This window comes from Purpureocillium lilacinum (assembly GCF_023168085.1).
Source record: "Purpureocillium lilacinum CBS 284.36 DNA, scaffold_1, whole genome shotgun sequence".
Taxonomy (NCBI): Eukaryota; Fungi; Ascomycota; class Sordariomycetes; order Hypocreales; family Ophiocordycipitaceae; genus Purpureocillium; species Purpureocillium lilacinum.
The window spans coordinates 4,658,290-4,679,426 of NW_027072111.1; the positions used below are offsets into that span (position 1 = coordinate 4,658,290).

The 21,137-nt window shown below is 58.7% G+C and overlaps 6 protein-coding genes across 6 annotated transcripts; 4 read left to right on the plus strand and 2 right to left on the minus strand.

Moving 5' to 3' along the window:
• Positions 1-5,524: 5,524 nt before the first annotated feature.
• PLICBS_001105 (uncharacterized protein) lies at positions 5,525-7,015 on the plus strand (the record flags this gene model as incomplete). The annotated part of the gene is made up of 1 exon (XM_018317819.1): positions 5,525-7,015. One exon carries the CDS (start codon positions 5,525-5,527, stop codon positions 7,013-7,015), a length of 1,491 nt encoding a protein of 496 aa, XP_018183344.1.
• A 2,161-nt stretch (positions 7,016-9,176) lies between these two features.
• PLICBS_001106 (uncharacterized protein) lies at positions 9,177-11,476 on the plus strand (the record flags this gene model as incomplete). Its single annotated transcript, XM_018317818.2, has 3 exons — positions 9,177-9,258; positions 9,336-11,388; positions 11,458-11,476. The coding sequence occupies 3 exons, from the start codon at positions 9,177-9,179 to the stop codon at positions 11,474-11,476; spliced, it is 2,154 nt and encodes a 717-aa protein (XP_018183343.1).
• A 1,224-nt stretch (positions 11,477-12,700) lies between these two features.
• Positions 12,701-14,684, plus strand: PLICBS_001107 (uncharacterized protein; the record flags this gene model as incomplete). Its single annotated transcript, XM_018317817.1, has 2 exons — positions 12,701-12,749; positions 13,126-14,684. The coding sequence occupies 2 exons, from the start codon at positions 12,701-12,703 to the stop codon at positions 14,682-14,684; spliced, it is 1,608 nt and encodes a 535-aa protein (XP_018183342.1).
• Positions 14,685-16,777: 2,093 nt separating this feature from the next.
• Positions 16,778-17,267, minus strand: PLICBS_001108 (transcription initiation factor IIA small chain (TFIIA 13.5 kDa subunit); the record flags this gene model as incomplete). Its single annotated transcript, XM_018317816.1, has 3 exons — positions 16,778-16,927; positions 16,994-17,141; positions 17,221-17,267. The coding sequence occupies 3 exons, from the start codon at positions 17,265-17,267 to the stop codon at positions 16,778-16,780; spliced, it is 345 nt and encodes a 114-aa protein (XP_018183341.1).
• Positions 17,268-17,734: 467 nt separating this feature from the next.
• PLICBS_001109 (H(+)-transporting V0 sector ATPase subunit c'') lies at positions 17,735-18,590 on the plus strand (the record flags this gene model as incomplete). Its single annotated transcript, XM_018317815.2, has 4 exons — positions 17,735-17,792; positions 17,880-18,006; positions 18,099-18,407; positions 18,479-18,590. 4 exons carry the CDS (start codon positions 17,735-17,737, stop codon positions 18,588-18,590), a joined length of 606 nt encoding a protein of 201 aa, XP_018183340.1.
• Positions 18,591-18,909: 319 nt separating this feature from the next.
• Positions 18,910-21,018, minus strand: PLICBS_001110 (uncharacterized protein; the record flags this gene model as incomplete). Its single annotated transcript, XM_018317814.2, has 3 exons — positions 18,910-20,573; positions 20,621-20,699; positions 20,752-21,018. The coding sequence occupies 3 exons, from the start codon at positions 21,016-21,018 to the stop codon at positions 18,910-18,912; spliced, it is 2,010 nt and encodes a 669-aa protein (XP_018183339.2).
• Positions 21,019-21,137: the final 119 nt, after the last annotated feature.

The following is a 21,137-nucleotide window of genomic DNA, read 5'->3' on the forward strand; positions in this document are numbered from 1 at the left end:
CTTCTCTCGCGGCTGGAACCAACACACGGGCGAAGACAATCAAGCCCAGCCCTGAGACTCCGACGGCAGAGTCCACGAACGAGGTTCCCGAAGAATGGGATATGGCCATGAAAAGGGCCTTGGAGGACATGAGTGCCAGGAACACAAAAATAGCCGCGGCCATGAAGAAGAACGACGGGCCCGCAAGAATACTTGCGACCTGTTTTTTTTGGCGTACGACCGGAATCTACAAAGGTGTCTCGAGGTGTTGTCAGCGAAAGTAGAGACGCCGCAGAGACAAGTCGACAATCGAGAGGCAGAATGGCACAACATGACCATGACCAGGAACTTGCCAGAGCCCGGCATTTCGGCGACAACTCCTGACAGCGGCGAGGAGCAAGAGATTATCGCGGAGGCCGGAATCGACCCGAGCATGCTGGCCACAACTCTGACCGTGTAGTGGACGCCACGACGCCGGATATCGAATGCCACTTGCCGGAGCAAAAGAAGTCGACTATGAACCATGGCGGCACCAGCAACGTGGACGGCGATGGGTCAAAGCAAGAAGCGCAGGGCTTTGAAGTCGTCCAAAACTACTAGGTAGATGGCTAACCTACAGGGAGAGGACGGAGACATTCCAGGTCAGAGTTGTTTTGGGAAAATGAATAGCTCAAACCGTGCAAACTGGTGTCCTGATGAATGTCTTTACATCGTTGGCGGTGCGTTTAAAGACGACGGACGCGGCGAGGACTCGAGGAGGTAGCGCCCAAGGCAACAAAATAGGTGTTGTGAGGACGAGGGACGTGGCCGCCGTGGCGTACTTGGTTGCTTCCCTATTGCCTGAAAGCGGTTTACGGAGGCTTAGAGCTAGACAGAGACAAGACAAGCATACATATTTCACGCGTCCCGCCGAGCCCATCTCGCGAATACAATCCTTGCGACGAGTGACTACTTGCCTGGGCAGGCGAGAGACGTGGCGGCTGTGCGAAACCAGTTCTTTCCAGCACCTCTTCCAGCTTTGCAACAGTACAACGCATTATACTGAACAGGTTGAGTGTGGCAAAAGACCGGTTTGGCCCCTCGAGCTTACATCCACAGGCATGGACAATACGCAAGCGCGGGGAATGTGGGAGGCCATCATGGAAGTGGATGGATCTGCTGCGGCGGCAGAGGCCGCATGTTGCTGGAGAAGCCAGCGATTGGCCAGATGGCGTGGAAGGCGGGATCGTCCAGAAATCCAGGGTCCAGCTGGGAGATGCGCCAATAGTGTTGCGTAAATCAGGCGCCCAAGCTTTCTGGCGGGAGGGACCAGCCGCGTGCTGGAGCGCGTCCTTGTGCTCGACCGTTGTTCGAGCAGATGCCGGAGCTTGGGGCCCGTCCCAAGCGTCCGCCTGAGTCAAGGGGGTTCCAATCGGGAGCCCGCGCTATCCCAGAGACGGAGATCGGCTGGCATCTCGTGCGTTAAGCTCTGTGGATTCAAGGCCGGCAGGTCAAGGGGTCGAGGTGCTCCGGTCGCCTGCATGTGCTCCGCGGCCCCATCATCAGCCTGAACTGACCGAGTTGCTTCCTGTCTCGAGGTTGTTGCACGGTGCGGTATTCGGCTCTCGTGCGTCTTCATGAGCCGCAACAACAGTGTGAGCGCTCCTCGGCGTGGCCCTTGCCCCTTGCCGCGACGGCTGAGGTGGCCCTCGGCCTCCTGTTACGAAGGGGAGGAAGGCATCGCGCGAGGTGTGCGGCAACTCAGCTGTTTGGTTGGCCGAAAGACGATCGCAAGCCCGCAACCCTTGGGTGGTAGGGCGTGTTCCTGCAACGCCCTGGTGGCGCACAGACTGGATCGGGAGGAGGGCGCGGCGAGATGGGCAAGTATCGGTACGGCACCAGGGTTGCAAGCCATCACGATGGCGCTGGTGCTGGCGCTGGCGCACAGGTGGAGGTTGCTCATAGAGGTTATTGCCTGGTGGTGGGTAGCTCGGATGGGGCGAAGTTTTTTTTCTTGGTCGGCTGACGAGCCAGCCATCTTGGATCGAGTTGCGATACTGTGCTGCACAATAGCCGTTATCGGACATCTAGCAGCTGTGCACCAGCGGCGGGTAATCGGAAAGGCAATTGCGGCCATAGCTGACGCGAGGTCATGAAACCAACCCACAATGGCTTGACCATGTGATGCATTCAACGCGAGAAAGAAGAGCCGTAGCGGTGAGCTTGCCTACTCACAACCCGGGGTTCGGCGGACTTGCGTCGATGGCGAGAGTGACCCATCTTCGAGGCCCACGGTGATACTCGTGCTCTGCGTTGCATGCGCGCTGGTGCCGGGACGACGGGCAGAGAGCCTCGAATGGTTTCAGCCCAGACGCGGCATCATTCACAGGGCATGTGGCTTCGGCGATGAAATACACGCCATATTGGGCCCCCCGCATTCTGGCCAACAGCTGCTAGACATGCAGCGTCCTTTAGCACGAGATTCCCCAGGTTCCACGGCTCGGAGTGGTGTTCTTTGTCGAAACAGGGGTCTCCGTCCCGTATCGGGTCCCTGGGTCCCTCTACCCAGATGTCAAGTTTTGCGTGGAGCTGTTGTTTTGGGCTTCGCCTTCCGTAGACAGACCACCCGCGTCCCTAGCCCCTGCGCCAGTGCCCGGCAGAACGCCGTGGTCGAGTGGCGCCGCCGCTTTCAGGCACCGAAGCCAACATGGAAGGCGAAAAAGAAGCGAGCCTGAAGATATTTCCGGCCAACTTCCGATTAACGGCCGTTGCGGCCGGCGACCCTGCCCACCGCCGGTCTCGACCGCAGTCCTCGCGGGGCGGCCGTGTTGGTGGCCGGTCGTGGACGGGGGCTTTTGATGACATGCAATGGAGAAGCGCGCTCTCTCGGCGGGTATGGCATTGGGCACAACCGCCTGCTCGGCGATGCAGGGGCATTTCCACGACAGTTCGCGTAATGCGAACACTAGAACGGGTGGAGGACGTGGAGGCCAGCCGGGTAGCCGAGCAGGGAGCGCGGAAACCCGGGGGCCCAAGGCGCGGTCCTGGACGTTCGAGGCCATCGCGACGGTGAGATGTGGCCGCTCAAAGCGGCGGCGGCGGGCGAAGCCAAAGGGTCGGTCAGCCGTGTCAGTCGCACTTTGGCTTGGTGATACGAAGTAGCGCTCCCACCCTTCCAGCAATTGCGCGTTTGTTGCTGGAGCAAAATGGGTCTTTTGCTCTTCCTGGGAGCTTGTGGAGGGGTCCTGGGGGGTGGGAGCAGAGAGGCCAAGAGTCACCGATGGAGCGTAAAATTGGAGAAGAGCGTCTGCCGGGGCTGTCGAAACTTCCACGGTAACAAGGCCGCGCTCGCCATGAAATCATGAGAGCCACTTGGTGCTGAAGTCTGGGCATCCGTGCCAGGGCTCGCTGCACCCAAGATCTCGATTTGGGCCGATTCAGTATCGCGATGTGCAGCTACCAAGGAGATTGTGGTCCGCCAATGATGCAAGAAGTCGTCAAGTGTGGTGAAGATCCAGGGGCATGTCGATGCGGCTCAAGAGCTCCGAAGCGATCACCTTTTGTGTGCCTGTGTGGATGAGTGTGTGGCTGGTGAAGGCCGACTTATTTTTGGATGGGAGTGCAGAAGGGGTGGTGGTGGTGGTGGTGGTGGTGGTGGTGATGGTGGTGCCCCGTCGGCGAAGCGGCTTTCATACGAGAGTGGCCTGGCGCATGGCGTGCTGGTTCCGTCGGGTTGCGCGCACCGGCGGGCGACTGAGAGATGGTGGCGCGAGGGCACTCCCTCCCATGAGCACGGGCCAAGCGCACGATACAACTCGGGCGAAATACAAGCGAAAATTCGGGGTCCAACTTGCGGGCGTGGCAACAAGGGGAAGGCCTTTTGCTGTAAGGCCTGCACTGAGGTTTGCTTGGGGCCCTCGTGACATCGACATTACTACAGGCGGCACGCGCTTCGGATGCTTGAGTATCACACGGGGACAGGTAGCATTGTGCCTGCCCTCTCGAAGCAAACAATACCCAGGTGGCAGGAGCGTGTGTGCCTTGGTGGTGCGATTGGAGCAATCGGCCGACCGGAGGAGGCGCCAGCGGCTCCCTTGCACCCGCTGCACTGACAACACCACCACACGGAAGCAAGCGAAGCGGCGACTTTGGCGTGCTTTGTGCTTGCAGGTAAGGGCAGGGAGGGGAGGGAGGGCAGGCGCACTGCGGGAGCGAACTCTGCGGGTGGCGCCACAGCGCGGTCGCAAGGAGGGGCCTGCTGTTGGAGCGGGAAGGGAAGGAGCGGGCGAGGCGAGGAGGGCATCGATGGCAAGACGGGACCAAAAGTTGAGGAAGGGGAGGAAGGACAGGGAAGGGAGGGGCGTGCGCGCATCGCGCTCTCGTCCTGCTGGCTGAGAATCTCCATCACCATCTCCAGCTGGTGTGCAGGCACACCTTAGGCGCAGGAGCAGTTCTTGCAGGCGCAGGCGCAGGAGCAAACGCAAGTACCGGTACCGGGCCCGGATCCAACACCGCTTGCGTGCATGCATGGGTGGTCCATGCGCGCTGCCCACGCAAAATGCCATGCCAGTCCAGGCCAGGCCAGCCATGCCATGCCACCCGGGCCCGGGCACGCCTGCGACCGGGGTGCTTCCCGCCGCATTCCATGACAATTCATCGGCGCTCCGGCGCAACGAAGCTCTTTTGCCTTTGCGCCTGTTTCGCCGCGACGTGGACCTCAACGTGGACCTTGATGCCGCGATGCGGAGGCATGACTGGTATGACTGTTATGCGCTCCCCGGGCGCTCCTGGCCAGTTTGGGTGTGGTCCTCCCACCCTCTCCGTGCCCATGTGGCCCCCGGGCCCCAGCAGCTCCAGCACCAGCGCCGCTGGTCGTGCTGCGGTGGCACTATCGTGAGGTGTCGGCTCCGCGAGTGTCTCCGTCGACCACGGCGTGGCCCAAGTGACGGCTGGTATAAGAAAGAAAGCTCGCCCGCCCGCCCTTTGCCCACCAGATCGTGTCGTCAGCTCACCACCACTCTTCTCGAGCCGCGACGAGCATCCCCTCATCGCTGTTTTCCTCTTCCCTGTCTTGGCCGGGCCTAATTTATAATCCTCCCATTTCTAATACCCGCCGCCAGCCGTCTGCCTTGTCATCATTGCCTCGTCTTCAACGCCCTTGCTGCCATTTCGCCATCGGATCGTTCACCATTTGCCTCTTACGTCTAATAGCCCCCTCGCGCTGCTCCAATAGGCTTCTGCGCCCTCGGACATTACCCACGGGAACAAGTCACCGGCCGCACTTGACGCGTCCCAACTACCATCTTATTGGTGGCTAGCTTCTTGGTTGGCACAACCGCCGTTGCAGTCGAGCAAGACTACCAGCTGCTATCCTGCAAGCTTGGCTTGGCCGAGAGCCCCCTCATCTCCCCTTTGCTATAAGAAAACGCCTCTGTGCGCGCGACCGTTTGCCCGATCAACGGAGCGAATTGCTTTGAGCAAGAGAAACCACCTGTCTTGCGCGCCTCGTTATCTCACTGCAATCGGAAATCTACTGCCTCTCGTCGAAAACAAAGACCAACTCGAGATGCCCAGCCCGCCAACCGCTGGCGCCCTTGCGCCTCGTGTCGGAGGTCGAGCCAAGCCTGCTGCCCAGCAGAAGCCGACCATTGATGTCAAGATCGACCGACACTTCAACTCGAAGGTCTATACATCAGGGTCGACCATCGCGGGGCAGGCCATTATCAAGACTCAGCGAGACACTCCGTTTGATGACATTGACATCATCTTCACGGGCATCGCGGCCACTCGCCTTGATTTCGTCCAGCAATACCCCTCGCACTCGTTCCGCCCTTTTATGAAGCTGCGGATGCCAATCCCGCCCTCCTCCATTCCCAGTTCCAGGGTCTTTGAGGCCGGGAAACCCTACTCGATCCCCTTCCACTTCGTCGTCCCTCACCAGCTCACCCTGGGTGCCTGCAATCACCACTGCAGCTGCCCCGCCGTCCGGGAGCAGCACTTGCGCCCTCCTCCGACCGTCGGTTTCTGGGAAGCCGACGATCAGGCGCCTGAGATGGCGCAGGTCGAGTACGCCATCAAGGCGAGAGCGTACCGTAGGGCCGAGGATGGCAGTTCAGCCAAGTTTATGGAAGGGTACCACATGGTCAAGGTCCTTCCCGCGCAGCCTGAGGACGCCCCCCTCGACATCACTTTCAGGGATGAGCGGTACAACTTGTCCAAGTCGAGGACAATCCGAAAGAACCTCTTCGCCGCCAAGGCCGGAAAGTTGACTGCCACGGCCACGCAGCCTCGCGCTGTGATGCTCGCCGCTGATGGCCATGGCGCGGCAAGCTCGACCGCAAGGGTTGAACTTCAGTTTGCACCCACGTCAGCGGAAACGGCTCCCCCCAAGATCAACTCCATTTCGGGCAAAATCACGGCGGCCACCTTCTTTGGCGCTGCGCCTACAGACCTGTTGCCGAATTTGGGAAGCCGCGCTGCGTACACGGCGAACCCTTCGCTCAGCTACACGACCACCAACACGCTCTTCTCCAACCCCATCGACAGAGTGGGTTGGCAGCAGCGAAACACGAGCGGTCGACGCGATTCTGGATACTCGAGTCTCGGTGTCGAGGAAGACGCCTCCGAGACGGACTGCTCTGAGAGCCGTGGCCGCGTCGGCAAGAGCAAGAACTCCAAGAAATGCCCGATTCGGCATTCAGCGGTCGTGGAGGTCCCCTTCAGCATCCCGATGACGAATCGAAAGATCTTCCTGCCGACCTTTCACTCTTGCCTCATTTCTCGGACGTACACGCTGCATCTGAGCTTATCGGTCGGACCGACCAATGCTGCCATGACGCTGGCAGTCCCTCTGCAGATTGGTGTGGAAACCATCCACGAACCGCAGTTCGACGACGGCTTGCCGAGCTTCGACACCGCCATGGCAGAGGATGAGGGTGCCGACGTCGATGCGCACCTTCAGCCTCGCATCTTCCGAATCCCCGAGATGACCGCCCAGAGCAACAACCTGCTACCGGGTTACGAAGAGTTCGGCCGGTGGACAGTTGCAGTTGCATAAGAAGCACGTTCACGACGTCATGGCCAATCTCGACTTACCGCTCTATGCCTTTTTTTTTCACACTGAATTTTCATAGGCTTGCTTGATCTGAGCGAGCCCGAGGAAAGTGACGAGGTAATATTTGCTTTTAGCGACTTGCGACAACTACATCCATCCTGTCTGCGCTTTCACATCATGTCTCTGCCCCAAAAGCGTATATTGGAACCAATTTTCTTTTTTTACACGTTCCAAAGTCTGTTTTGTTATTGCCATTTGGCTGGTTTGCTAGCAACTGCTTGAGGAAAGGATTCGGATATGCATTTGAGCGCGGCGTTTTCAGCATTGGGTGAATGGTGTTGCGCGTGATGCGGGTGAATGCACGCCTACAAGAATCATGAGTGATGATGATGGCTATGACAGGGGTAATGCGGCTACCTTACCTGACGACTTTGATATGGGAAGCCGCGGGCGGTGAATTCAATATATCACAACTTTTCAGACGCTCAACAAGCTTGATCGAATATCCCGGATCCTTCCTTGCCCGGACTTTTCTCCAGCGTACGTTGGGCCTGTTAGCCGTCACCGAGAAGTCGGCAGGACTTTGTACGAAGTAAATGATGGCCAATTGCTGCATGTCTCAGATAAGATGCATGGCTTTATGCGTCCATGGAGGACAGCACAGAGTGTGCAGGGGGAATATGTCTTGCACGTCTTTACGACACATAACGTGTACAAGACATGCAGCACGCGCCGCCGAACAATGGGACATGTTGACAACCGTTGCAATGCGCCCTGGGCCGCCGTACGTCTCGCACAGTGAGACACGCACAACTCACACGCGACACCTGGTAAAGGTCAGTCGAGCTACGGGCCATGAGGCCGTGCGACAGAGCCTGGCTCCCACGGAGCGGCATCACAGCAGCTGGTGGGGGCGCCCAGTGCAGAGCGTCGCGGTGCCAAGGATTTCGGCCGCTGGGCGATGCTTGTTTAACGGGGCATCATACGAAGCACGAAATGGGGTGTCTCTGTGTGTTGCACGAAGATGGAGTCGAGAAGATGGGGGGGAGATGGGGAGTTCCATTGGGGGCCAGGGAGCCACAATGCAAGGTCCAACCGGCAGAGCACGGAGCTTGATGATTGGATGGGCGGGGCCGCAGACAGGCTTTCAGGCCGCCGAAGCACCGGCGGGAGGCACTGAAAGCCCCACTGCAATCAGTTAGCAGGGCCCCCAGGCATGGGAGATGCTGGAAGGCGCGGCACCGCTGGGGCTTGCGGGGGCTCCAGTGCTCGCGGCGGCGGGCTCCAGTTGAGTGCCACCGATGACCTACGGCAAACCGGGCCTGGTGCGATTCAAGACTGAATCGGTAAAGCCTCGGCTAACACCGCCAGTTGCTGCTGGCACCAAGTTTCAGTAGGTGACATTAGAATTCCAGATGAGCTTCCAGACCATACCATGTACCATACCGTGGCCCGGGTCGCGCCATGCAAGCAGCCGCCGCAAGCGTCCACCCGCACAAGCCGCTGCCCCCCGGCTCTGCAGTCCCAGCGCCTTATCTGCCTCTTCTTCAATCGTCGAGTGCTTTCACCCCTTGCTATCGTCCCCCATCCCCATTTCGCTTTCCTTTCTCCTTCTCGTCCACTCTCGCTCTGTACTCGACATCGACCGTGCCCGTCACCGATCAAACGTGGCCTCTCGACCCTCGTTGCTTTTTCCCCCGGCCCATTGACCTGTCTGCCAGCTCGGCCGAAGAGCGACGATCGCTCTGCGTCTCGTCTCGGTGCTTCTCAACTGGGAACGACGCCCCCCCCGGGAGAGGGCACCCCTGTACCGCGCTGTTTCGCAGGTCGTTGTGAAGCCGCGCTCGTGAGCACGTTGACCACGGCACTCGGTGCCGATTACACTCGTTTTCCCCGTCCCTCTTCTCCAAGACTTGTGCACCGCCGGCTGTGCGAGTCTCAGGCATCTTCGGTGCCAGCCGCTGCGACGTCGACCACCCAACGCCTCTGACCGCGAGGCGCTCCCCGACCGCCCAACGCCGTTGTACGAACTACCACGTTACAGAACGACTCGATCTCCCCTTCGAGCGACAAAGCCCGACGTCCGGCGAGTTTCCGGCACGAACACAGCTTCTGCGACAAGCTGACGGCAATTGAAGTAACACGGCGTAAGACGACCGCTGCCATGGTGCCGGGGTTGAAGGCCGGGCTCGGCGGCCTGCTCTCTCTGCTGCTCCTGACGCCCGCAGACGCATTCTACATACCAGGTACGGCGGGTTGAGCTCCAGGCTGCCAAGGTTACAAACGACGGTTTGCGCAGAGGTGCTAATACGTCATCATATAGGATGGTCCATCAAGAGCTACAAGGAAGGTAGCCAATTGCCGCTGCTGGTCAACAAGGTGTACTCGGACAACACGCAACTCCAGTATGCCTACTACAATCTCCCATTCGTTTGTCCCCCGACGGGCAAGTCCCGGGCTGGCGGCGGCCTGCTTAGCGGGCAGAGCATCCCCTTGAACCTCGGCGAAGTCCTCCGTGGCGACCGCATTATGGCGTCGGATATGGAACTGGAGATGGGAAAAGATAAGCCGTGTAACTTTCTTTGCAACAGGGACATCTCACGCAGCGATCTGCGGCGCGCCAAGGAGATGGTTCGTGACGGCTACGTCACCGAGTGGATTGTCGACAACCTGCCCGGTGCGACGAGCTTCGTGACGAGCGACAAGACTAAGAAGTACTACGCGGCTGGATTCAAGCTCGGATACACGGAACTCTCGCCTACCACCGGCAAAGCTAGATACTTTTTGCACAACCACCACACCATCGTGATCCGATATCGCAAAGCACCCGGCAAGGCAGGCGAAAGGGGCGAGAGGCTCGTCGTCGGCTTCGAGGTCTACCCTAAGAGCGTTGGCCGCGACAACCGCAGGGACGGCTCGGGGTGCCCCATGGACTTGCAACACGTCTCTGGCGGGTTCGAGCTTTACATGGCAGCCAACAAGACGAGCGATCTCGCGGCCCGATACCCCGACTCGTCGTACTACCCAGACGCCTTGGAAGACGACGAGGGCGAGGGCGGCTCGCTCACGATCCCTTACACGTACTCGGTCTACTTCCGCGAAGACGAAGGCATTGAATGGTCTCACCGGTGGGACCTGTACTTTGTGAATCAAGAGGAGGGTTCGCGCATTCACTGGCTGGCCATTGTCAACTCGCTCATCATTTGCGGGCTGCTCACGGGCATCGTCATGATCATCCTGGCTAAGACCATCCGCACGGATATCAAGGCCTACAAGGACGCCGCCGTCGAGGACGGCAAGCTGAGGCGGAAGAAGCCCCGGTCCGGCGCGCGCTCGCCCAAGGAAAAGGTGCCTGGCCTTCTCGACCAGGGGACAGATGTTGACAATGATGCCGACGTGTCCGACGAAGACGAGGCACTCGAGGATGTGACGGGCTGGAAGCTGCTTCACGCCGACGTGTTCCGCAAGCCGAGCTGTGGAAACCTCTTGGCACCTCTCGTGGGTTCGGGAATGCAGTTGCTATTCATGGCAATCGGTCTGGTGTCGCTGAGCGCCCTGGGTATCCTTAACCCGAGCTTCCGGGGTGGCTTCATCAGCGTGGGCGTTGGCCTGTTCATCTTCGCGGGCGTCTTCTCCGGGTACTTCTCTGCGCGGGTGTTCAAGAGCTTCGATGGCAAGAACTACAGGGGCAACGCGCTGGTGACGGCGCTGCTCTTCCCTGGGTTGACGTTTGGGCTCGTCTTCATCCTCAATCTTTTCGTGTGGGCGCAGGCGTCGAGCACGGCGATTCCGTTCGGGACGCTGATGTCGATTCTGCTGCTGTGGTTGTGCGTGCAGGTGCCGCTCGTGCTGGCTGGCTCGTACTATGGGTACGTCAAAGCCGGCGCTTGGGAGCATCCGACGCGGACGGCGTCGGTGGCGCGGCAGATCCCGAACCAGGCGTGGTACATCAAGTCACTGCAGTCGATCCTGCTGGCAGGCCTGATCCCGTTCGCCGTCATCTTCATCGAGCTTCTGTTCGTGTTCCAGTCCGTGTGGCAGGACAAGAGCGGCTACTACTACGTCTTTGGATTCCTGGCGATGGTGTCCGTCATCTTGGTGGTAACGATTGCCGAGGTGACGGTGGTTACGATTTACATCCAGCTCTGCTCAGAGAACTACCACTGGTGGTGGCAGTCGTTTCTGGTCGGTGGCGGCAGCGCGGTGTGGGTGTTTGGGTACTGCATATGGTACTATACGTTCAAGCTGCACATAAGCGGGTTCGTGAGCAGCCTGCTCTTCTTCACGTACAGCTTCATGGCCTGCTGCGTGTACGGACTGTTGACCGGGACGGTGGGATTCCTGAGCGCGTACGCATTCGTGCGGCGGATATACGGGTAAGTGAAGATGGCCTTCTGCCCCTGTGATGTGCGCGAGAGGTTGAGTTCTAATGTGTTGCGGTGCAGGGCAATCAAGGTGGACTAATGACAGCCGCCGATAATTTCTTTTTAATATTTAGGCCCCATTTCGAACATCAGCGGCGCGGTCACTCCTTGGGATATACACAGGCGCCGATTCTTACCTTCATTTGGGCATCTTGAGCGGAGTGAGCCACGGCTAAGGTGGCCTCCTGCGGCGTCGGAACGAGCTGGCATTCAGCATGCGTGGGAGTCAGACAGGGAACTGGCGTTGAAAGCCCCACGTTCGGTTTTGGAGGAACACGCACACGCACAAACATATGGCAGACACATATGATTCTTGGCGAGTACAGTATTTACTGTATTGGGGAGCAGCATTTTGGAGTTGTAGCCTCGACGGCAGAACCAACGGTTGGTGCATGCATGGGAACACGAGCGGTGCGGCCACTGAGCCGACACAGTTAAATAATGCCACAATGATATGAGATTGATCATATTGAACGAGACGGCAGCTGGACAATGGATGATATAGCCGCAACGGCGACGTCAACTCGACGCAATCAGCCCGGCAGTTGCCCTGCTGTAAGATAAGCTGCAAAGTAGCTTCGTCTGAGCTTCTCGTTAACGACATGGCCTGGGGCTCGCAGGGACGCCGTCACTCGCCCCACCAAAACGGGCAGATGCGGTGCATCAAGCAAGGGCCGTGTCATCGAAGCGTCAGAAAGGGCGTCTTGTCATCGAAGGGCGCAATTGCGTTGACATATATGACAAGCTGCACGGCACCCGTCCAGTGACGGCTCAGTGTCGCCGGCACGGCGTCGGCGGGGGCGTTCCTGGGGCGGGCCTCTCGGGGTGCCGTTCCGCAGGACATTCCGAGCGACCAGTTCCGCTTCCGCGCCCCCGGTTTTTTTGGGGAGGAAACCTCTTCCCCGACGCTGCGCCGTCCGCCGCCGTCGCGGCGGGCGCGACGAGCACCAACGATGTTCCCCCAGAGGCCCCTCCAAAGCGGCCCCCCCTTCGCTAACGGAGGTGGGGAGCAGAAGCCCCAGAACCTGTGAGCGCCCCGCGCCCACTGGGGCCGACGTCGGTATAAAGAGGTCGCGATTGCGATGCGGGAGGGGCGGGAGGACCGACGGACGGGCGTTGCGTGGGCCGACCGACTCCTTGGAACCGATTTATCGACTTGCTTTCTCCGTCCGACCTCCCTTTTTTCCTTCGTCTCTTTTGCAATTGTGCTGGGGAAGACGCGGGACGAAGAAAAGGAAAAGAGAGAGACCAGCGCACGGCAAAGATGGATGTCAATGAGTTTCGCCAGGCGGCCAAGGAGGCTGTCGACCAGAGTAAGTTTGTAACACCCTGCTTGCCTGCTCCTGTTCCTGGTCGTGGTCTTGTTGGTTGCGCCGGCCATGTCGTGTCGACGCCATGCGTCGGGACACGGGGTGAAACTCGACATGCCCCTCCCCCGCGTGGCCCGCAGACTTGCCACCTTACGTTTGTGCGCTGTTGCGCCGTCGGGGAGTAAATTGCGAGCGCGTTATGGTGGTCAGCCATTGCGCGCGTCGGTTTCCCTTGCGGTTCACAGGCACTGTTGGAACTTGCGATTGAGAGGGGGCACGGTGACATGGGCTCGCGCTCACTATCTTTGCCTCGCCCCCGTCGCATCGCATCGAATCGCATCACGTCGAATCGAACATCCTCGCTGACACTGTCCCGCAGTCGCCGACTACCATGAGTCTGTCCCCTCGCGGCCCGTCGTCTCCAATGTCCAGCCTGGCTACCTAAGGCCCTTGCTCCCCGCCGAGGCGCCCCTCGACCCCGAGCCCTTTGCCGACATCGCCGCCGACATCCAGTCCAAGATCATGCCCGGCATCACACACTGGTCGTCACCGGGCTTCATGGCCTTCTTTCCCTGTTCCAGCAGCTACCCAGCGGCGATCGCCGAGATGTGGTCCAACGCCTTCAACGGCGCACACTTCAACTGGATCTGCAGTCCCGCTGCCACGGAGCTGGAGACGGTCACGCTCGACTGGTTGGCCCAGGCTCTGGCGTTACCCTCGTGCTTTCTCAGTGGCGGGGAGACACACGGTGGCGGCGTCATCCACGGCAGCGCCAGCGAGGCCATCCTGACCGTCATGGTCGCTGCTAGAGACAAGTATCTCGCGGCCAGGACGGCCCATCTTCCCGAAGGCGAGGATAAGGAGGAGGAGACGTGGCGCCTGCGCAGCCGCCTCGTCGCCCTGGGCAGCGCCGGCGCCCATTCCAGCACCAAGAAGGCTGCGCAGGTCCTCGGCGTCCGCTTTGCCACCGTCCCTGTCGACGAGGAGCATGGCTTTGCCTTGCAAGGCCCGGCTCTTGCCCGTACCCTCGAGGACCTTGCCGCCAAGGGGCTCGAGCCCTTCTACTTGACGGCAACGCTTGGTACCACCGACGTGTGCGCCGTCGACGACTTTCCTGGCATTGTCAACGCCCTCGCCCCTCGTGCTGGCACCGCGACGGAGGTCTGGGTTCACGTCGACGCCGCTTATGCTGGCTCGGCGCTACTGCTCGACGAAAACAAGTCCCTGACTCAACCTATGGCTGACTTCCACTCCTTCAACTTCAACCCACACAAGTGGATGCTTACGACATTTGACTGCTCCGCAGTCTGGGTTCGCAGCCGCGCCGACCTCATCTCAGCCCTCAGCATCAAGCCACCCTACCTCCGTAACCAGTTCTCCGATGGCGATCTTGTCACCGACTACCGCGACTGGCAGATCCCTCTCGGCCGTCGCTTCAGATCCCTCAAACTCTGGGTCGTTCTGCGCTCCTACGGCCTGCGCGGCCTCCAGGCACACGTCCGAAAGGGCGTCAGCCTGTGCGAGAATCTCGAGACGAAGCTGCGGCAGCGCCCGGATCTGTTCACCATCTTTACGCCGGCCCGCTTCGCGCTTCTTAGCTTTCGCCTCGCGGGTCACAATGAGGAACAGGTCAACCGCCGCACCGAGGCGCTGTACGAGCAGATCAACGCGGCTGGCCAGTTCTACCTCACGAGCACCGTCATCAACGGCAAGTTTGCCATCCGCATCTGCACCGGCGTCGCCGCCACCCAGCCAGAGCACATTCAGAAGGTATTTGAAGCCCTGGTTGAAGGCACGGAAAGGCTGGTGGCCAATGAGGAGAAGACCGTGCACAGCCTGGAAGAGAATGGCGTCAAGACGAATGGTGTCAAGGCCAATGGCATAGCCAAGAATGGCGTAGAAACAAATGGCATAACCAGCAACGGGGCCGCGAGGTAGGACGTGGTTATCATGATTTGAGCATAGCGGTGTGCATTCGTACAATGGCTCAAGATAATAGGCACTAGACCAAGTAAGAATAGCAATGATATGAATCGTCCGCATGCGGGTAATCTCGCCATGAATACATATCACTTCAGCTGTCGAAAGCAAGAGCTTCGGGATCTCACTATCACGGGGGCATCTAGTTATCTGCTCAGGGCTGAAGACAGTCAAGTAATGATTATGACGTTGAACGGAATAGGGCCCATGACGTGAAACAAACAAGGGGGCAGGCAGGCGGCAGAAAAGGTTGTCATTCGCCCCGTGCGCTGTCAATCGATGGGTGCTGACAACGATGCATGCTCCGTCATAGCTCTGAAAGGAGCCATGATCCAGCTGCAGAATCTAGATACCTTGTCATTCTTCATCTTCTGCATTCATCACTTCCTGTTTGTATTCCTGTAGAGAACTACTATTTACCCACGCGCATATCTCTATTTGCCCACGCCGCGCACAGTATACAAGCCCATCGCCCGGCCGCCGCAGCCCAGCAGCCCGTGCTGCCTTCAATTGCTGCTGCAGCCGCGTAGCCCGCGATGCCTTTTATTGCTGCTGCAGCCGCTGCAGCTCGCGATGCCTTCAATTGCCCGCGCAGCCTAGCAGCCCAGCAGCCAAGCAGCGCAGCAACGCAGCAGCCCGCGGCCCGCGGTAGCCTTAATTGCTGTGTAGCGCAGCAGCGTAGCAGCCCGCGATGCCTTCAATTGCTGCTAGCCCGCTGCGGTGCTGGCCTGTTAGCCTGCTGAGTTGCTACCTTGCTGGGTTGCTGGCCTGCTGGGTTGCTGGCCTGCTGCGACCGTGGATATAAGCCGTATAACTATGACTATATAGAGCTCCGGTTTATATAGGCGGGCGTAGGCAAATAGAGATATACGCGTGGGTAAATAGTAGTTCTCCTCTAGATATGCCCCTAAATCTCCGACGGTCCTTAGGGATAGTTACCTTCAATCACTCGCCTACATGCCCCAAACCTGATGATGCGCTCGCCTCAACCCGATGGCTCTTAACATACTACTTAAACAAACAACAGGAACAACCCAACCGCCAAAGGAAAAAGAATGCTACGGAACCGCCCAGGATACCATCCTTTCAAGATGCTACGGGACGTTTCGTGAAGGTGAGGCGTGATCACCCGCCCCGACGCCGATCACCGTCTCACTTAGAGAGCTGGGGAAGGCGAGAAGAACTCACTGGCACAACGCATGGACGCAGCGTGGGGACCAATCTACGGACACGTACTGGAGCGTACCTCAGTCAAAAGGAGCCGCTCTCAACCTTCTTCCTCTCAGCAGGCCTGCGGCGTTTCTTCTTCGACTATCCGCGAAAAGGCTGCTCAAACAAGGGATTGGGCTGACGGACTCTCAACTCGCGCGCATCTTAATTCTGTGAAATTGCCTCGCAAACTCCTGATTGCGGATCAGTTGCAGCACCACCGCGACCATGCGATGGATCAACACCAGACAATCCCTGCTCCACAGATAAAGGAAGCCCTGCCGAGAATGTCTGGGCCGCACAGGAGGCAGCCACGGATATCTGGGCTGAGGATGATGTCAGTCTCGAGACTCACGCGCTTGGGACTTATGAGGCTTGCTAGTGTTAGGCTACGTTTAGCGGTATTTTCCTTATCTAAGTATTATATATACCTTATTTATCTAGCTTATAATACCTTTACCTAATGTATTTTTCTTTTTTAAGCCTTTATTATTAAGATTAATACTCTTTTCTTATAAAATTATATATTAATAACTTAACATTAAAATATTAATTATAAGAAAATAATTAATAAGGTCTTTTTATAGCTTAATATTAAGTTTATAAATACTAAAAAGTATTTATAAACCTTTAAATATCGGATGCAATTAATTATAAATTAAAGCGCCTGAAAACCTGTTTCTTTTTTTCTATATAAAAACCCGCCCTTTAATGCCCTTTAACGCCATAAATGCAAGCCGCTAATAATGTCATAAGCTCCGGTCAGCAGCATTAGTGTCATTACCCGTAGCCGGCCCGCGACCGGCTATCATAACAACCGCCAGCAAATCTCTTGCGGCCCCTTAAGTCTCTCCAGGCTTCTTAGAGTTGCAGCTAACAATCTTGACTTTGTCCGCCTGGACAGATTGGCTACCGTTGTCCATCTTGAAAGTCACGTTCTTGATAAGGAACGTCCACACCTCGTCGCAGAAACGGTACGTGTCGAGGCTCCCCTACACAGGCCCTCATCAGTATATGCGACGCACCCACAAGGCCGCACGCAAGCGAGGAGCACTGACCTTAAACTGGAGGCGACTCTTGACGCTCTTCTGCAGAGTCTCGGTGATAGCCTGGTCGAAGTTGCCCAGGATCTTCATCGCAAGCTGCGGATTTATGCGTTCATCACTGATGAGGTCGTCGAGCGTGTCCGTCAGAGCGAGACCGATACTGGAGAGAGCGTCAGTGTCAGCATGCCAGTGACAACCATCACACAGTCACGGTCGACTGTTCTGCTCCCGCGCCGTACCTGCTCCGACGATAGAGCTCGTAGAAACTCTGTGCACCCGACGCCATGGCTGCGGTGGATGTATCAAGCGCGAGAGTCCTGTAGAGCGATCGACGGGCGTGGCAGCAAGGAAACTTGCTGGCGAGACGTGGTTGTTGCAAGGGCGAGGTTGCGAGACGGCGATGTTGCAACGGCGAGGATGCGAGACGGCGTTGTTGCAAGGGCGAGGTTGCGAGGCGACCTCGAGGCGGAGGGGTAACAACGGGTGTGCTCAGAGCCACAACCGCTGACTAAGGAGACCGCTCAGCCACAGCAACGGACTGCTGCCTCCTGGCGCCACATCATGTGACGTCGCAGGGCCCCGTCGCGCCGCCGCGCCAGCGGGAAACCAACCAGCCAAGCAACTCGCTGGAGGAGCTCGGACAGCTGTTACGGCCTCGACCATCATCGCAGCCGCGCACTCGCCCACGTTCGACGCCATCGACCGCCGAACCCCCCTCGACGTCGAAGCAGCACCGATACGAAAGCCGCCGCGATGAGCCTCTACTATGGAGTCGGCGGCATTACGTCGTTTCTGACCATCGTGGGAGCGTGTACGTGCAATGCCGCGCCGCGGGAATCCCCTCGTTTCGCGGATGACGATCACGATGATGTTGGCTGACGAATGACGTCGATTGCAGACATGCTCTTCACCGGCAGCGGCGAGTCATTCAACGTCGGCGCGTTCTTAGAATCAGTGTCGCCCTACGCCTGGGCTGACCTTGGCATCGCTCTGTGCATTGGCCTGTCGGTGGTCGGCGCCGCTTGGTGAGCATCACCAACCCACTCTCGGAGTTCTCGCCGCAAGGGACCAAAGGTCGATGAAACGAGCTGCTTGCTGACTCGAGGCGGTATAACAGGGGCATCTTCATCACTGGATCCTCCATCCTCGGCGCCGGCGTCAAGGCGCCGCGCATCCGAACCAAGAACCTCATTTCCATCATCTTCTGCGAGGTCGTCGCCATCTACGGCGTCATCATGTCCATCGTCTTTTCCGCCTTGGTCGACAGCGTCGAGGGCCCCGAAGCCTTTTCTGCCAATGCCTACTATACCGGCTACGCCATTTTCTGGTCAGGCGTGACGGTCGGCCTGTGCAACCTCGTGTGCGGTGTCGCCGTCGGCATCAACGGCAGCGGGGCCGCCCTTGCCGACGCCGCCGATGGGTCGCTGTGCGTTCCTCTCCCATCGCCGTCTATTTGGGCCCAGCCATCTTGGTCTGGTACGCTAATGCTGCATACAGGTTCGTCAAAATTCTGGTTATCGAGATCTTCAGCTCCGTACTGGGCCTTTTCGGCCTCATTATCGGCCTGCTGGTGTCCGGCAAGGCTTACTCCTTTGGTAAGACCTCGTAGGTGAGGCGAGGCGCCGCAGGGCGGGAAGATGTGTGAGATGTTTGTCACGGAGTAGCGGCAGCTCGCCACTGACGGAACGGCGAGGCGGCCAGTTGCATTGCGCCAATAGTATTTGGTCTGGCGTTTGGGATGATAGGCTGGGGAGGTTATGTTATGATTGTACCACTAGCCAGCCCCTGGACTTGAACATGTATGTACATCAGCCCGAGAGATGAGCCAACATTAGATCAGTCAAACTATTTGAAGCGTCTGGCTCAGCCCCATTGAGTTGCGCCGATGTATGCGCAACAATATCCAAGTGTTGCGACGCCTTACTTTCCTAAGCCACTCGGACTGCGTTCATCAGCAACGCCTCGACCTTGGACCCCTTTTCGAGCTTCCCCTTACCGCTCGGCATGCACACCAAGGCATTTGCCGACCGCAAGCTTCCCACCTTAGAACTCCGCTGCCCACCCGTGCTGCTGGCCGTGAGCTGTCCGTCCTTGCCGACCGCCACCACGGCGCGATGGTATTCGGGCCGGGGATCCATCGGAAAGTCGTGGGCTAGGACGACCGGAACCTTGGGCAGGCCGACGGGCGTCACGCCCGACTGCTTGTGCAACGAGGGGAGCACGAACAGGTGGAACGTCACCAGCGCCGACGCCGGGTTGCCCGGCAGCGAGAAGATAGCTTTGGACACCCGGTTCCCGTCGTTGTCCTTGACCGGCACCGTGGCAAACGTCGTCGGTTTTCCTGGCTTCATGGCAACCCTTCCAAAGTGGATGGTGCCGCCGAGAGAACGCTCAATCGTGGGCTTGAGCAAGTCCAGCTCCCCCATCGACACCCCGCCCGTCGTTATGAGCACGTCAGCCCGCCTTAGACCGTTCCGGAGCGTCTCCTCCAACGTGCCCGGCTTGTCCTTGGCGATGCCTAGGTCGAGGACCTCGAATCCCCATTCCTTGACGGCCGAGATGAGCGTGATGCGATTTATGTCGCGGACCTCGCCAAGCCGCAGCGGGCCCGGACGGGCGTACTCGATGATCTCGTCGCCGGTGGACAGGACACCAATCACCGGCCGGCGGTACACCTTGGCTTGTGCGACCCCGACAGCGGCGAGGAGGCCGATCTCTCCGCCGACGCCCGAGATTTGCTCGCCCTTGTCGAGAATGACCGAGCCGTCCTTGATGTCGCTCCCCACCTCTCGCACATTTTCGCCTTCCTTGACTCCCTCGGCCTGAATCTCCACCTCCTTCTCTTCTTTGCCATCATCCGTCATCGTCTTGAGCACCGTATCCTCCACCATGATGACCGACGTAGCCCCCGGAGGCAGCGGCGCACCGGTGGTGATTCTAGCAATCTCGCCCTCCTTCAACGGTCGTACCTCGCCGGGAGCTGCGTGAGAAATCACCGTGACGGGGAACACACCCTTCATTTTGCCATCTTTTGGGGCCACGACAGCGTATCCATCGACGATGCTGGCTCGGAATGCTGGAACGTTCTCTTGTGCCTTGACGGGCTCTGCAAGGACTGAGCCGACGATGGATTCGTCGACATTGCGCTGAAAGATTTGTGGCTCAGGACTGTGCTCGGCGATGAGAGCGAGGGCGTCGTCGACCGACAACATAGGATAGGGCGACTCGCGGTTTCGCCGCGAGGGCCCGAGCTGGGGATCGTTTGAGAGTGCCTGAGCGTTTGGGTTCGCATGCCGTACAAGGCTCCCGTGCCCGTGGCCATGCCCGTGATGGTGGTGGTGGTGATGGTGGCCATGCCCGTGGACTTGGGTCTGCGATTTCGACGCCGCAGTGATACCGGCCTCCGACTCTAGCTTCTTGACCCCTCCGGAGTGCAGAGCCCGCGAGTTGGCGCCTGCTGCTTGGAGACAAGCGTGCGGCAGCGTCTTGATGATGGCCTGCAGGTTTTCTTTGGCACCTTTGGGCGAGCCGGGAAGCGTGACTATAATGGACTTGTTTCGCACGCCAGCCGCTGGCCTAGACATCATGGCGACTGCGACAATTAGCAGAGGAGGAGTTGGCTCTTGCGGGATGGCTTACACGGCGTTACGGCGAGAGAGGAGGCCAACATGGCGTGGACCAGCCCGGGCGCTTGCTTGTGAAGCAGGGGCGAAACGGCCTTGAGTGAATCAATAATGGCAACTTCGTAAACTTGAGGAAGATCTAGATACCTCTGGGGTCCCATCAGCCACAGCAAAGCCGGTGCCTCCCGTCGTGATGATCAGGTTGGGCGCCTCCGGCCCGTCGGCCCACACGGTGATTTGCCTCTGGATCTGGACAACGTCGTCGGTCACAATAGTCTCGCCGGTGAGCTTCCACTTGCCATCTCCCTCATCACCGAGAACGTCGCGAAGTATGGCCGCCGATGCGTCTGCGGATGGGTTCTGCGCGGCCGTCGTTGAGACGATGAGAAGAGCCGCCGTCAGAGGGCCGTCCATCGTGATGAATGTTCGACTATAGGATGTGAATCTTTGTGTTCAGGTATGAGACTGTAGAGTGACTCGCAATGGCAAAACGCACGACCACCGGTGCAGCGTTGATGAGGAGGCTGGAGCAG